Raw genomic sequence first — 15,984 nt, 5'->3', positions numbered from 1 at the left:
ACCCCTGCCCTACTATGTTCTCATGTGGCTCAAAAATCAAGTTTTGCTTAGTGTTCCTGTGAAGTACATTATGAAGCTTTGCCACTGTAGAGGTGCTATATAAATGAACATTACTGTTGTCTGATATTGAACAAAAATATGGATTAAGGATGCACACGAAAAAGCCAAAACAACGGTAGTTAGAAGGAATACATTAGCAGAGATGAGAGTGAAGCTTGAAGTGGATGGTGTCAGCTCCTGAAGGAGAGTATATCTATTTAGAACAAATTGTAACGGAACATATTAGATGTGGTTCAAAAGTTAGAAGGACAAAGAAAGCTAAAAGTAGTTTGGTGGAAGATGAAGGATAAAATGCTTACAAAAAAAACACCAGCTTGTAACAAGGGAAAACCATAAGTTGCTAATTTGTATCCACTTCCACGTTTGCCACATCAAGGTATATGAGAGAAATTGGAGACCTTTGAAATTTGGTTGTTAAAACGTATGCTAAAGTTCCATATGCAGCCTTTATCACAAACGAAGAAAAGTTTGAAACTGCAAGGGCAAAAAGAACTTGGAAAAACTAACACTCAGAAAAAAAACAGTATTTTAGGTAAGTCGACCAGTGCAGAAATGTTTACAGAAATCTGTTCAAGAAGGTAAAGTGGAGGGCAGCAGAAAGTGCGTTCAACCGAAGTGGAGTTGGAGGACAGATGTCACAGAGGAGCTGGGGGCAGAATCCTGTGGCAGGATGGCACAGTGCAGGCAAGTGTGGCCATTGGCAGCTGATCTTGTGGCAGGAGCGACCACAAACAGTAGTGGATCAGCAAGGGTAGCGGATACTGTAAATCAGAAACAAAGACAGAAATTACTGGAAAAGCTCAGCAGGTCAGGCAGCTTCTGTGGAAAGAATCCAGAGTTAACGTTTTCGGGTGGAGTGAACTTTCCTCAGAACGATACTCGACCTGAAACGATTTCTTTCTACAGATGCTGCCGGACCTGCTGAGCTTTTCCAGCAATTTCTGGTTTTGTTTCAGCAAGAATAGAGTGGGCCCACTCTGTGATCCTCTCCGTTTGATTATTGAGGTGTTTAGGCTAATAGTTGCGATGGAGATTTATCTGTGGTTTCCAACTAACTTTGGTCATGCAGACAATTACCTCTCACCCTATCCTCTTCTATCCAAATCTGATTCCAACCTTCATCCCCAGCATGACTTTGGATCAGGAGGGATTCTTGCCATGATCCCAAGGATAGGAATAGTCTCAATTATTTTAGAATGATGCAGTTAAAATCGCCGACAGCAGTAGCTTCTTCCTTGGCAGTTTTGATCAATCGTATTTGGTCTGTAGCATCACCATCATCAGCTGATGCAGATTTCCACATTCAATGTTTGCTACAAAACGAAAAATAAGCTCCGTCTGTAGTTTACTGTTCCCTCTTTATCAGACGCAAGAGATAACAGCAGGTTAATAAACCTCAGGGAAGGGAAGTTGGGAAATCAGTTGGAACAGAAAGCAATAGATTGAAGACAGAGAGGTAAGTTTCAGGATGAATTAACGGTTGTAAAAAGTTTATTTTGTGGCGACCTGACGAATAGTTCTTCTTAGTGTGTGAAATTTTCACTTTCACCAGTGGTGAAGCGTCTGGACTAAAATAGCAGATTCAGTCTCTGTGCCGAGAGTAGGGCAGTTATAATTGCCCATGATGTCGCCGCTTTGGTGGGTGGTGGGACAGAGACTTGCGCCTGGGATTTCTCCTCCCAGTCATGCAGGTGTGTGTGTGTGTGTGGTGACACTGGGGTGGAACAAGCCCCTGTTCCTCCCAATGTGGGATTGATGTTCACTGTGGTGTGGAGCGGGACACCGGAGGATGAGTGATCCGCCAAGAGACCATGCAGCCCTGGGGATGAGGAAAAGTGAAAGGAACAAAATCATGGCCTTTTTTGGTAAACTGTGGAAATTAGTATCGGACACGTCTGCGGTTCTAATCAGGAGTGTAAAGCTGAAAGTGATAATTAGCAGCGCTAATTTCTCTCCCAAATGCTACATCCTTTCCTTAAGGACATTGTTGAACTGGAAACTGGGCAATATTTTATTGTTATGTAACTCCAGAATGAATTTAAAGTTCCCTCGTCATTGGAGGCAGTGTGACTTCGCGTCCTCAGTTTTAATCTCCAGCCTCTAAATATTTTCCTAGTCAACTTGTTCGGTAATGTTATTAGGGGAGATAAGGTCAAAATGTTGTCTGGAGTCCCTGGACGATAAGATCGGTAATGTTATTACACATTTCTGGAACATATGGCCTCCTGGCTCAGAGGAAGAGATATTACCACTCCTCCACAACAGCCCGAACGGGAGCTTCTAGTTCAATAACATGATCGCTATGCACTGTCTCCTTGACCAGTTATATGCTGGTCCGGTTCCATTTCTAAATTTGCAATTTCCCACCGCCCCCCCCCAAAAAAATCATAGTTCCAATTGGCGTAATATAGAGTAATTGGTATCTTTCTAAATTGTGCACGAATGTGCCTACCTCCTGTGTGGAGTATTCCATTTTGCATTATTAAATTAGTGATTAATTTTGAATTGCGTGAGATTTCAATCATTTATTAGAAACTGAGGGACCGACAAGATGTGCTCCAGGATTCTTTCAACAATCACAATTGTGAGGCTGCCATACCACGATGCTGTGCACTTTGAAAACCATGTCCCACTGTTCCTGCTTGGCAGTGCTTGTTAATTATTACCTTAATTAGAGACATGGGTGATTTAGTGGTAGCTTATTTAACTAATATGTCTCAGAGCTTATAGGTAAGAGCTCCAACCCAGTACACCTTCAGATGTTACAGTAAAAGGAAAATACTGCAGCTGCTGGAGATTCAACTGCAGTTTTGCTTGTGATGGAAAATTGGTTTGTTTTAAAGAAAAATGTCGGGAACTGTTGTAAATCAATAGTTTCTATTTACTCTTTAGCTGTTGCTGAAATGATCCGATTATCAACGTACATTCTGACACACTCTGATAAGAGTGTTTATCAATCTGCCCATTGAAAGAGGGTGAATCTGATGGCAGTAATGATAAGATGGGAGGAGACTCATGCAGAATATAAACACTGGTCTAGATCAGTTAGACCAAATGGCCATGTGACATCCCTGAACTGAAGTGTATTCTTAACCAAGTGATATGTTCGCTGATACATATTTTAATAGAATTTCTGTCACCCAAAAGATGTGAACAAAAATAAAAAAAAAGGCAGAAGGATGCCTTGAGTCTGATCTCCCATTCAATAAGATCACAGCCTGGTCAGTTCATATTCTGAATTCCACATTCCCATTTATCCATGATAATCCTTGACTCCGCCCATCTATGTCTTAAAAAGTTTTCATTAACTCGAGTCTACTGCCTTTTCTGCAGCAGAGTGTTCAAAACTCACACAAGCCACTGAGGGAAACAAATTCCCCTTTTCTCAGTCCTAAAAAAGGGTGGGCCCAACTTTAAAGTAGCGCCCCCTATTTCTGGGATTAACGACAAGGCTAAATGTTCTTGCCACACACAGTTTGTCAAGAACATTCTGGATCTTATAAATTTCAACCAAGGTACCCCTCATTGTTTTAAACACCAGTGAAGAGAAGTCAAATCTATCCTCAAAACAATCCAACATTCCAATCAATCTAGCAAAGCTCCTTTGAACTGTCTCCAATATTTATATCCATCCTTAAATAAAGAGGCCAAAACTTCCCTCAGTATTAGAGCTATGGTCTCACTAATGCCCTATAGCTCAAGCATAACATCCTTACTTTTATGTTCAATTCTTCTCATAATGAAAAAGACAGCATCCCATCAGCCTTCTTAATTACTTATTGAGCCTGCATACTCAGATTTTGTGACTCATGCAACAGAGTACCAAGGTTTCTCTGCACCTCAGAATTCTGCAGTAATTCTCTGTTTAAAATAATACTCTACCTTTCTATTCTTTTGAAAAGTGAACATTCTACTGCAGCTGTCAGATCTTGGCCCACCAATTTAAACTCTGTGTCAGTCAGCATCCTTTTTACGACAACACATTTTCCTACCTGTCTTGTAAATTTAGCCACCATACATTCAAGCTCCTCGTCATCGTCAGTAATATATATAGAACTGTACAGCACAGGAACAGGCCCTTCAACCCATGGTGTTGTGCTGAACATGATACCAAATTAAACTAATCCTTTATGCCCGCCTGACCTGCTGTGCTGTTCCAGCAATAAAGTTTCAACTTTGATCTCCAGCATCTGCAGACCTCACTTTCTCCTCGAAGGAGCATCCTAATAAACCTCTGCATCTTCCCCAAAGCCCCCACATCCTTCCTATAATGTGGCGATCAGAATTGAATGTAGCACTCTCAAGTATCACCTAACCAAAGTCTTATAAAACTGCAACATGATATCTTGACTTTTGTTCTTAATTCCCCGACCAATAAAGGGAAACATGCCGTATATCTTCTTTACCACCCTTTCTACTTGTGTGGCCACTTTCAGGGAACTATATTCTTGAGCCCATGATCGCTCTGTACATCAATGCTGATCAGGGTCCTGCCATTAACAGTGTACATTTCCTTAACATTTGATCTCCCAAAGTGCAGCACCTCACACTTACCCAGATTAAATTCCATTCGCTATTTCTCCACCCATTTCTGCAACTGATCTATATCCCTTTGTATCCTTTGACAACCTTCTGCACTATCCACAACTCCATTGATCATTGTATCATCTGCAACCTTACTCGTCCACCCATCTACATTTTCATCGAAGCCATTTATATATATCACAAACAGCAAATTCTCTCCAATAGCTTCCCAACCACTGATGTGCGACTCACCAGTATATCGTTTCCTGGATTATCTATATTTTCCTTTTTGAACAGAGGAACAATATTAAGTTCCTAGCCAGTCCTCCAGGATAGCAAGGCTATCAAGATCTTGGTCAAGGCCCCAGCAATTTCCTCTTATGCCTCTCTCAATAACCTGGAGTAGATACCATCAGGCCCTGGGGACTTATCTGCCTTAAATGCTCTTCAAAAGACCCAACACCACTTATTTCTTGATCTCAAAATGCCCTCGGATATTAGCATACTCCACGCAAATCTTACTGTCCTCCATATCCTTCTCCTGGGTGAATACTGATGCAAAGTACTAACTTAGGATCTCACCCATATCCTCTGCCTCCAAGCACAAGTTCCCTACTTTATCCTTGACCGGTCCTACCTTCTTCCTAGTCATCCTCTTGTTTTTAATGTATGTACGTATGGAATGCCTTGGGATTCTCTTTATCTCTACTTACCAAGGTCATTTCATGGCCCCTTCTTGCTCTCCTAAATCCTTGCTTGAGTTTTTTTCCTATTTTCTATATATTCCTCACAGTCCCTGTCCAACATTAGCTTCCTGAAACTTTATATATGCTATTTTAAAACTTTGACTAAATTCACAACTTCCCTCGTTATCCAAGGGTCCCTTACCTTGCCATCCTGTCCTTCTCCTTAATGGAACTGCTCCTGAACTCTCATCAACAGGTCTATAAACAATTGCCACATGTCAAATGTGGACCTGCCTAATAAAAGCTCCTTCCAATTAATTATCTTAGCTCCTGCCTAATACTGATGTAATTTGCCCTTCCCCAATTTAGTACCTTGCCACCAGGCCCTGACTTATCCTTATTCATAGCTATCTTAAAATCTAAGGAGTTGTGATCATTGTTCCCAAAATGCTCTCCCACTGAAAGAGCAATCACCTGACTAGGCTTGTTAGCCAATACATTGAGCAGTATGGCCCCTCCTCTAATTGGATGATTCACATACTTTTCAAGGCTTCCAAAATCTAATTATCAATTTCCTATAATTAACCAGTCTACATTGTGTGTTTCTTCCGCAATAATTGCTGTTTTATTGTCTGGTATCAGTGTAATAAACTTGGCTCTGTAGACCTTCTCCAGCAGCTTAACACAAAGAGCTAAGGTGACATTACTAAGGGAGTCAGAGATAATGTCTTTGAGATATTGATCTAATGTCTTTTCTGTTCTTGTGAATGGATGTGGCCTTATTCAGAAAAGAAGCCTGACTGATCCTCATTGTCCTGGTCAATATTTATCCCTCAATCAACATTAGAGAAACATGTTATCTGGTCATTACCACATTGCTGTTCATGGGAGCTTGCTGTGCACAAATTAGTTGATGTGGTTCCGATGTTCCAAGAGCGACCGCATTTCAAACATTGGCTGTAGAATACTGAGACACGTTCAGAGGTCAAAAGTTATATCGATGTTATATTGGCTCTTATGAGACAATATTTTGGGATCTGTGCTCCAAGACTGCAATGGCTGCCTTGACAATTGGACTGTGTCTTAAGAATAGCAAGGCCCCCTTAAATCCATATGATTTTTTTAACAGGTGGGAAGGCCTGACTGTATCTGCAGCCTGATTTCTGCTCTAGCAGTGAAAAGGTAGGATTCTATCTTTTAAAAAAAGCAGTGTAGTTTAAACACTTCACTTTCACAAATCTCACTCACACCTGAAAGTGGGGTCACAGTGGGACAAACAGTGGGATCCATTGCATTCCAGGTTTTGTTTCCATGGGTTTTGTGGTCCAAAGCTTATCATTCATCTCACTTTTAATCGTTGAAATTTCAAGGTCTAACAGGTGACATTGTCTTTTCACAGGTTGAGAAATTGATCATCATGAAGATACTTGTGGTTACTTTGGTCCTATTCTTGGCAAAAGGTATGTTCAAAAAATATTTTTTGATGTAGCTCTGGTGGTCAATGTGATCCTGCCTGATTCAGAATGTCATGAGTCCGAGCCCCACTTTGGAAATAGGGTGTATTTTCATTACTCTTACAGATTGACAATAGGAATATTCAGTTCTGGTCTCCCTGCTATAAGAAAGATGTTGTTAAACTTGAAATGGTTCAGAAAAGATTTGCAAGGATATTGCCAGGGTTGGAGGTTTGGAGCTAGACGGAGAGGCTGAATAGGCTGGGGCTATTTTCCCTGGAGCGTCGGAGGTTGAGGGGTGACCTTATACAGGTTTATAAAGTCATGGAGAGCATGGATGGGGAGTCCAAGACTAGAGGGAAAGATTTAAGAGGGACCTAAGGGGCAATGTTTTCACACAGAGGGTGGTGCTTGTATGGAACGATCTGCCAGAGGAAGTGGTGGAGGCTGGTACATTTAAAAGCCATCTGGATGGGTATATGAATAGGAAGGATGTAAGCTAAATGCTGGCAAATGGGCCTGGATTAATTTAGGATATCAGGTCGGCATGGATGAGCTGAATTAAATTGTCTGTTTCTATGCTCTATGACCTTGGAATAACTGAAGAAATGAGTAACTACAGTCTGGGAAACATTAGTCTTTGTGGAAGGCTGAGCAATGTGGCCCAAATTTGATATTAATCTGTTTGTACAAGTAAAACAAGCAAACCAGAAAATAATTATTCCGAACTATTAAAAGAAAATTGCAATATAATTAGTTTGACAAATATTCAATTTTTAAATTCTATTACATGCATATGAATGGGCCAATTCTAAAATAGGAATATAAGGCAAAGGTGTAATTAATCAAGTGCTGCTGATCATTGTCTCCAAGGATCAACTCTATAATGTTGACCTAGCTGAACACGTGTGCTTTTGAAACTCTCATGGATGGTTTTGTTATACCCAGACTAATTTATGTGAATGCTCTTTTGGCTGGTTTCTCATCTTCCACTCTCCATGAAACAGTTAGCCTCCACCACCACCCCCCCACCCCCCACACTCCCCCAAAACACTGGCCCTTATGTTCTAACTTGCAGCAAGTCCCTTCATCTCTGCATCCACTGAGCTAGGTTGGCTCTGAATCACCACTGACTCACTTTTAAAATTCCAGCCCTCCATGGCCTTGCCTCAACACCTTCCATAAGCCCATGAACTTTGTAACCTCCTCTAGCTCTACCACCATCACCAACTCTGTGTTCTTTTAATTCTAGCCTCATATGTGCCCTCCATTTTCTATCCTCAGTGCTGACATTGGTATCTATGGTAATCTAAGCCCCGAGGTCTAGAATGTGTTCTCCAAATCTCTACATCTCAATTTCTCTCCAAGCCTTTAAGCTGTTCCTTAAAACTTCCCTCTTTGAGCTTTTAATCACCTGTCCTAATTTCCTTTCTTTAACCCCTGCTGTCATTTCTTATCTGATCACAGTGCTGTGTGTAGCCTTGAGTGAGTTTACTACGTTAAAGACCATAATATCGGTATAAGCTGCTGTTGTTGTAGTGAGAACTGCTGATGGTATGCATTGCAGGAACTTTTGAGCACTCATAAAATCAGGCTGGGCAATGGTATTATCTATGGAGGGTGGCATAATCTGGTCTAGATATCTGCTTTTTATCCCACGGACTACTGTCACCAACTCAACACAGCCCATTTCTAGCATCTTTAGAGAGGAGGGCAGAAAATAAATTGTTAACGAAAATCATGACATGGAGGTGCCAGTGTTGGACTGGGGTGTACAAAGTCAGAAATCCCACAACACCAGCTTATAGTCCAACAGGTTTAATTGGAAGCACTAGCTTTCGATGCGCTGCTCCTTCATCAGGTGGTTGACCTGATGAACCACCTGTTGAAGGAGTAGCACTCTGAAAGCTAATACTTCCAATTAAACCTGTTGGACTATAACATGGTGTTGTGTGATTTTTGATGTTAATGAGGATGGGTGAAATTATTATTCACATGATTTCAAAGATAAATGTGCATGTTTCTTTTTCTGTTTTCTTGAGCAGGAATGGTGGCTCGTGCCTTTCCCGTTGCATCAGATGCTGGATCAACTCGTGGTGAAAGCCCTTTCACTGATATTAACTTTGTCAATATATCAATGTAAGGACTTAATTTTCTTTTCTTCTATTGGTGTTACCTCTCTGCAAAGAAAGTAAACTAGCTCTTGTCCAGCATTTGCTCCATTAAATGTAAAGCACAACAGACACAGGAAAACATTAATTTCGTGGATACCACAGTACTTTAATTGGAACAAGACTACAGTCATAAGTCAGCACAAAGTTTTTTTTATATAAAATTGGCATGCTTCTATGAAATAAAACTCTTTACTGTTAAATTATTCAATTGATGCTATCATAAACAGTCACATTTACTACATTTTCCCTTCTCCTGAATTCTTACAGTATTAATCTCAAGACTTTACACTGTTTTGCAAGGAATTCATTGAGTCCCTAAAGTGTGGAAAGAGGCCATTTAGCCCACTGAGTCGACACCAACCCTCCAAAGAGCATCCCACGCATACTCAGCCCTCATCCTATTCTCATAACCCTACATTTACCATTATGAGACAATTTAGCATGGCCAATCCATCTAACCTGCATATTTTGGACTGTGGGAGGAAACTTGAGCACACAATGGAAACATATGCAGATGTGGGAGAACATGCGATCTCCATGCAGATGGTCACCCAAAGCTGGGATTGAACCCAGGTCCCTGGTACTGTAAGGTAGCAATGCTAACCACTGAGCCATCAGGAGCTATTACTAATTTGCCTCTTTCCAGTTAGATGTTCCTTTATTGATAGGTCTAAAGTTTACTTTTTCCTCTTTGCATTAGTTGTGCCCCATTACTCCATTTGCAGACTCTCTTCCTGCTTTGCAGCTTCTCACTTTCCATTCCAACCTCTCAGTGGGGCCTTCATCCTGACCTTGCTCTTTTGCTTTGCTTCCCAGGCTCAGTAGTCTTGTTCTCGTGACCAGCAGCTTGGACTGCCAGCGTTACAAGTTAACAGCACCTAACCTTCTCCTGGGATTTTTCAGGACAGGAATTAGACCTCACTATTTAAAGAAATGAGAATTTAAAGGGACCAGTCAGGTGCTCATATTTGGTCTACAGCAGCTATTGGTGTTTTGGAGCTTTCAAGGCTGCAATTAATTCTGACTCGTAATCCCAGGAAGTTCAGGAAGTCTAGGCTTATATGGATTAATGTAATTATACCCCTCTTGTTAAGCTGACAAACTTCAATTTAATTAGCTCAAAATCAACACAAGTGCCATCAATTGCTTTTTTATTTAATCAAGTAAACGTTTAATACCAGGAATCAATTTTGTTGCTGTACAAACATACAAACAAGAACTAAGAGTAGACCACTTTGCCCTTCAAGCCTGCTCCACCATTCAATAAGATAAGAGGATCACGGCCTGTGAGGAGCAATCATATTTTTCTAAGGTTTTCATGTTGTGTTCGCCAGGCCAATTTAAGAATACCAATGTAAAAAAGTAGCAAAGTTTAAACTGTAAGAGAAGAAAGCGTTCATTGTTGGCAAAGTGGACTGTGATAAGTACAGATACTTCCATGGAGATTGCATCATCATCATCATCTCCATGGCAATGCCCCTACCAAACATAATTCACTTGTCAACCACCCGTCTTGCATGATAAGTTGTTGTTCCCCTTTCTATCTATATTTCTTGTGGGTATCCTAATGACAGCAAGTCAAAAAGATTTGACAAAATGCATCATTTTTCAGCAAAACAGGAACTTAATTCTTAATTCTTTTTCACTTCATTCTTCCTAACTGGGTAGCCAAGATGCAAAAAGATCATTAAACTAATACATAAATCAAATCAAACTACTATGGATGCTGGAAATCTGATATAAAAACTTCAGTGTGCTGGAGAAACTCAGCATGTCTCACTTTTAAAGTTCCAGCCCTCCATGCCCTTTACCTCCACAGCCTCCCCATACCACATGAACTTTGTAAACTCCTCTAACTCTACCAACTGCAAACTCCGTGTTCTTTTAAATCTAGCCTCATATGCAGCGTCCATTTTCTATCCTCAGTGTTGACGTGGGTACCTATGGTGATCTAAGCCTCAAGGTCTAGAATGTATTCTACAAACCTCTACGCCTCCATTTCTTAAAACCTCCCTCTTTGAGCTTTTAATCAACTGTCCTAATTTTCCTTTCTTTAACCCCTGCTGTCATTTCTTATCTGATCATTATGCTGTGTAGAGCCTTCAGTGGATTTACGAAGTTAAAGACATCAATAAGTTGTTGCTGTAGTGAGTGCTGCTAATAATGTTTTGAATCTGTGGTATAGCTTTTCAAGACTCTAGCAGGAAAGTAAAATAATCTGACAATGGTTCGCAGAGTCACTGCAGTATGGAAAGAGGCCATTCAGCATATTGAGCACACACCAATGCTCTGAACGTCATCCCACCTAGACTGAAAGGCCCAACCTATCCCTGGTAACCCTGCATTTCCCATGGCTAATCCATCTAGTGTGCACCTCCCTGGGCACGACAGATAATTTGCCGTGGACAGTCGTCAAACTACACATCTTTGGGTTGAAATTCTGAAGTAGAATCATGTGGACTCAAAATGTTAACACAGTTTTTCTCTTCACAGCCCATCAATACTGCCAGATAGACTCATAGAGTTGTAGAGATGTACAGAATGGAAACAGTCCCTTCGGTCCAACCGGTCCATGCCGACCAGATATCCTAACCCAATTTAGTCCCACCTGCCAGCACCTGGCCCATATCCCTCCAAACCCTTCCTATTCATATACCCATCCAAATGCCTGTTAAATGTTGCAATTGTATCAGCCTCTACCAGTTCCTCTGGTAGCTCATTCCATACACGTACCACCCTCTGTGTGAAAAGGTTGTCCCTTAGGTCCCTTTTATATCTTTCCCCCCTCACCCTAAGCCTATGCCCTCTAGTTCTGGACTCCTCCACCACAGGGATATGACTTTGCCTATTTACCCTCATAATTTTATAAACCTCTATAAGGTCACCCCTCAGCCTCCGACGTTCCAGGGAAAAAGGCCTCAGCTTTTTCAGCCTCTCCCTATAGCTCAAATCCTTCAACCCTGGCAACATCCTTGTAAATCTTTTCTAGCCCTTTCAAGTTTCACAACATCTTTCCGATAGGAAGGAGACCAGAATTGCACGCAATATTCCAACAGTGGCCTAACCAATGTCCTGTACAGCCGCAACATGACCTCTTAACTCCTGTACTCAGTACTCTGACCAATAAAAGAAAGTATACCAAACGTCTTCTTCACTATCCTATCTGCGACTCCACTTTCAAGGAGCTATGAACCTGCACTCCAAGGTCTCTTTGTTCAGCAACACTCTCTAGGACCTTACCATTAAGTGTATAAGCTAAGATTTGCTAAGATTTGCTCTCCCAAAATGCAGAACCTCGCATTTATCCAAATTAAACTCCATCTGCCACTTCTCGGCCCATTGGCCCATCTGGTCAAGATCCTGTTGTAATCTGAGGTAACCTTGTTCACTGTCCACTACACCTCCAATTTTGGTGTCATCTGCAAATTTACTAACTGTACCTCTTATGTTTGCATCCAAATCATTTATGTAAATGACAAAAAGTAGAGGACCTAACACTGATCCTTGTGGCACTCCACTGGTCACAAACCTCCAGTTTGAAAAGCAACCCTCCACCACCACCCTCGTATTCTATCTTTGAGCCAGTTCTGTATCCAAAAGGCTAGTTCTCCCTGTATTCCGTGAGATCTAACCTTGCTAACCAGTCTCCCATGGTGAACCCTGTCGAACGCCTTACTGAAATCCATATAGATCATATCTACTGCTCTGCCCTCATCAATCTTCTTTGTTACTTCTTCAAAAAACTCAATCAAGTTTGTGAGACATAATTTCCCATGCACCAAGCCACGTTGACTGTCCCTAATCAGTACTTGCCTTTCCAAACACATGTACATCCTGTCCCTCAGGATTCCCTCCAACAACTTGCCCACCACTGTCGTTAGGCTCACTGGTCTATAGTTCCCTGGCTTGTCCTTATCACCCTTCTTAAACAGTGGCACCATGTTAGCCAACCTCCAGTCTTCCGGCACCTCACCTGTGACTATCGATGTTACAAATATCTCAGCAAGTGGCCCAGCAATCACTTCTCTAGTTTCCCACAGAGTTCGAGGGTACACCTGATCAGGTCCTAGGAATTTATTCACCTTTATGCGTTTCAAAACATTCAGCACTTCTTCCTCTGTAATATGGACATTTTGCAAGGTGTCACCATCTATTTCGCAACTTTCTATATCTTCCATTCCTTTTCCACAGTAAATACTGATGCAAAAAACTCGTTTAGTATCTCCCCCATTTTCTGCAGCTCCACACTAAGGCCGCCTTGCTGATCTTTGAGAGGCCCTATTCTCCCCCTAGTTACCTTTTTCCTTAATGTATTTGTAAAAACCCTTTGGATTCTCCTTAATTCTATTTGCCAAAGCTATCTCATGTCCTCTTTTTGCCCTCCTGATTTCCCTCTTAAGTATACTCCTACTGCCTTTATCCTCTTCTAAGGATTCACTCGATCTATACCTTACATATGCTTCCTTCTTTTTCTTAACCAAACCCTCAATTTCTTTAGTCATCCAGCATTCCGTATACCTACCAGCCTTTGCTCATTTGCATTATCCAGCATTTTCGGTTTATTTTAATTATCCCAGTGTATTTCATTGATTCTTGTGTTACCTTTGTACCACAGAAGCACTGACACTTACAAACTAGAAAGGTAGAGTTATGCATTATTTTCTCCCTCCGCAGGAATATCCATGATCCAAGTCCCATTTTGAAAGAGTTTGCCCAGAACATGACCCTGCTGTCGAAAGAAATCCAACAGCAAATGCAAACTTTTAGCACAAATCTTCATGACCAGACAAGTATGATAAGAGAAAGGTTGAGCTCCCTGCTTGAAAGGACCCCGGATTTACCTGAAGGCATCACCCAGCATCTGGAGAATTTGAAGGAAAACATCAACCAGTTCAATTTGAACTTTACAACTGTTCCTCTCAAGCAGATTTCAGGAGATGGGGTTTATCAAGAACTCACACAGAACATGGAGCATATTCATCAGTTGTTTGGATCTTTTGTTCAGTTGTTCCATGGAAAATTCACAGAGGGAGTTGAAACCTTGAGGAAATCTGTGGCGCCTGCAGCTCATGAAATCAAGAGACTTGTCGAATTGTCCAAAGCTGCAAAACCAAGTGCAGAAACACCAGAATTGCCATAAAGTTATTTGATGGATTCTGACACTAATGAAGAAAATTTGGGATAACGAACACAAATTAAACTTCAAAGTAATCAAAGTGAGAAGGATCAACCCCCATTCTTTATTGAAAAGCAAATGTTCTGAAATACAGGCAGAGAATGACGGAAATGCTCAGTAGGCCAGGTAGCATCTGTGGCACCAGTGAGGCAGAGAGAAAGAGAGTTAATCAAGAAAGTTCTGATGATAGGTCACATAGGGAATACGGGAACTGGAGAAGGCCATTCAGCCCCTCAGGCTTGTTCTGTCATTCAATGAGATCATGGCTGAGTAGTGGCCTAACTCTGTATACTTGCCTTTGACCCTTATCCCTTAATATCTCTGCTTAACAAAAATTTACCCATTCAGATCATGACCAGCAAGCCTGGTTAACTCTGGTTCTCTCTCCACAGATGCTGCCAGATGTGCTGACCATTTCCAACCTTTTCTCTTTCCATTTCACATCCTATAATTGATACTGCACATGGTATTTGCAAAGAATTTTTCATAAAGTAGGCTTTTCAACCCAATGCAAGGTTCATGAAATTTGTACACCTTCCCAACATTCCGAAAGGGGAGGCGGTGTTGTATTGGTAATGTCACTGGACTAGTAAACCTAGAATCCTGGACTGATGTTCTGGGTACAAGGGTTCGAATCTCACCTTAGCAGTTAGTGAAATTTGCAATTAGTGAACGCTCTAGAATAAAAAGCTAGCCCAGTGGTGACCATGTAACTATTGTCAATTGTTCTAAAAATCCACCTGGTTGAGGAAATCTGCCCTTTTTACCCTGTCTGGCCTACATCTTACTCCATAAGCAATGTGGTTGACTCTTAACCGTCCTGTGGAGAATAAATGCTGGCCAAGCCAGTGACATCCACATCCCATGAATAAATAAATATTATTCTAACCCCATCAAAATATTCCCAACATAAATAAAATCATTTGTCTTGCATCTACTACACGAGATCAAAATAATTTCGTTTGTCATTTATTTCCCAATGAAGGAACTGCTTCCAGTGATTTTTGTGGTTGACCACTGAACGTTTGTTAAGCCAGTCATTGGCCATTGGGCCAATCAAGTTATTTTACAAAACCTGTAAGTGACATCACATCATTAGAATAAATGTGTAATTCAGAATAACAAATGTTATAGCACAATCTTTTACCTTTCTCTTTATCTCTCTTTGTCTCTCTATTTCATGGTACCTCTGATTCGGAGGAGGTCTTGTGGTGCAGTGAGTCATGTCTCTGCCTTTGAAGTTTGGGGTTCGAGTCCCACTCCAGGGCTTGATGGTCGTGGAATCTACATTCATAATGTGACCTGTAGTAACCTGTAAGTCTTGTCAAAACATACTGAAGGCTGCCAGAGATGCTGGAAGTTGTTCCTGATCAGCCTAGTAGAGGAAAGAAATTGGAATGTCTGCCATAGCTATCCGTAGCTGTGTTAACAGGTATCTTTTGATGCAGCGATTGTATCTCTTTGGGGTGCTGGTTGGTTTAGTTAGCTGGTCAGCTGTGTGGATGAGATGGACACCTATACGCACAAGGTCTGATCTGATCCCTGTTCTGACTGCAATGGATTGAGGACGTGTTCTCCTTGCTGTAGCAGCGGTGGAGGTGACAGCATTGTGGTTCAGATGTGCCTTCAAGAGAACACTGAGGAAGAAGACAATCATTAAATTCAGCATCTGGAGGTAATCAGGGTGTCAAACTGCATCGTCTCCTTCTAAAGGAATGGATAATTGCAGGTTGTACATACCAGTATTCCAACGTATTTCCTTTTAGTCTAGCTCCATGTTTGCTGGGTTGCCCAATTAAGTTGGGATGGGAGCACACTTTTGGGATCCCCTGAAGTTTAGCATCCTAACACCACGCTAAAGAGCACATAAAAACATAGAAAATAAGAGCTGCTGGAGGCCATTGAGCCCT

General features: G+C 41.3%; 1 protein-coding gene across 2 annotated transcripts; it reads left to right on the top strand.

The window, feature by feature from the left end:
• The first annotated feature begins 1,425 nt into the window (after positions 1 to 1,425).
• On the top strand, positions 1,426 to 15,200 carry LOC122540631 (uncharacterized). 2 transcript variants are annotated; one of them, XM_043676604.2, is made up of 5 exons: positions 1,426 to 1,516; positions 6,400 to 6,452; positions 6,670 to 6,730; positions 8,770 to 8,863; positions 13,573 to 15,200. In XM_043676604.2, exons 3-5 carry the CDS (start codon positions 6,688 to 6,690, stop codon positions 14,036 to 14,038), a joined length of 603 nt encoding a protein of 200 aa, XP_043532539.1. In that variant the 5' UTR covers positions 1,426 to 1,516; positions 6,400 to 6,452; positions 6,670 to 6,687; the 3' UTR covers positions 14,039 to 15,200. The 2 variants fall into 2 exon arrangements, with proteins under 2 accessions (XP_043532539.1, XP_087832501.1); XM_087976375.1 differs by lacking the exon at positions 6,400 to 6,452 and having other exon boundaries at positions 1,450 to 1,516.
• The last annotated feature ends 784 nt before the right edge of the window (positions 15,201 to 15,984 follow it).

Source organism: Chiloscyllium plagiosum, unplaced genomic scaffold (assembly GCF_037043375.1).
Source record: "Chiloscyllium plagiosum isolate Xiang-an unplaced genomic scaffold, Cpla_swu_hap1 HiC_scaffold_29, whole genome shotgun sequence".
NCBI lineage: Eukaryota > Metazoa > Chordata > Chondrichthyes > Orectolobiformes > Hemiscylliidae > Chiloscyllium > Chiloscyllium plagiosum.
Note: the sequence above shows the minus strand (reverse complement) of the source record. Positions and strands in the feature narration are given on the sequence as shown.

Excerpts from the sequence above, each read along its gene's own strand:
- LOC122540631 (XM_043676604.2), top strand. The coding sequence starts at position 6,688 with ATGAAGATACTTGTGGTTACTTTGGTCCTATTCTTGGCAAAAG. Across the intron at positions 6,731-8,769 it reads GGTCCTATTCTTGGCAAAAG|GAATGGTGGCTCGTGCCTTT; the intron begins GTATGTTCAAAA and ends TTTCTTGAGCAG. Across the intron at positions 8,864-13,572 it reads AACTTTGTCAATATATCAAT|GAATATCCATGATCCAAGTC; the intron begins GTAAGGACTTAA and ends CTCCCTCCGCAG.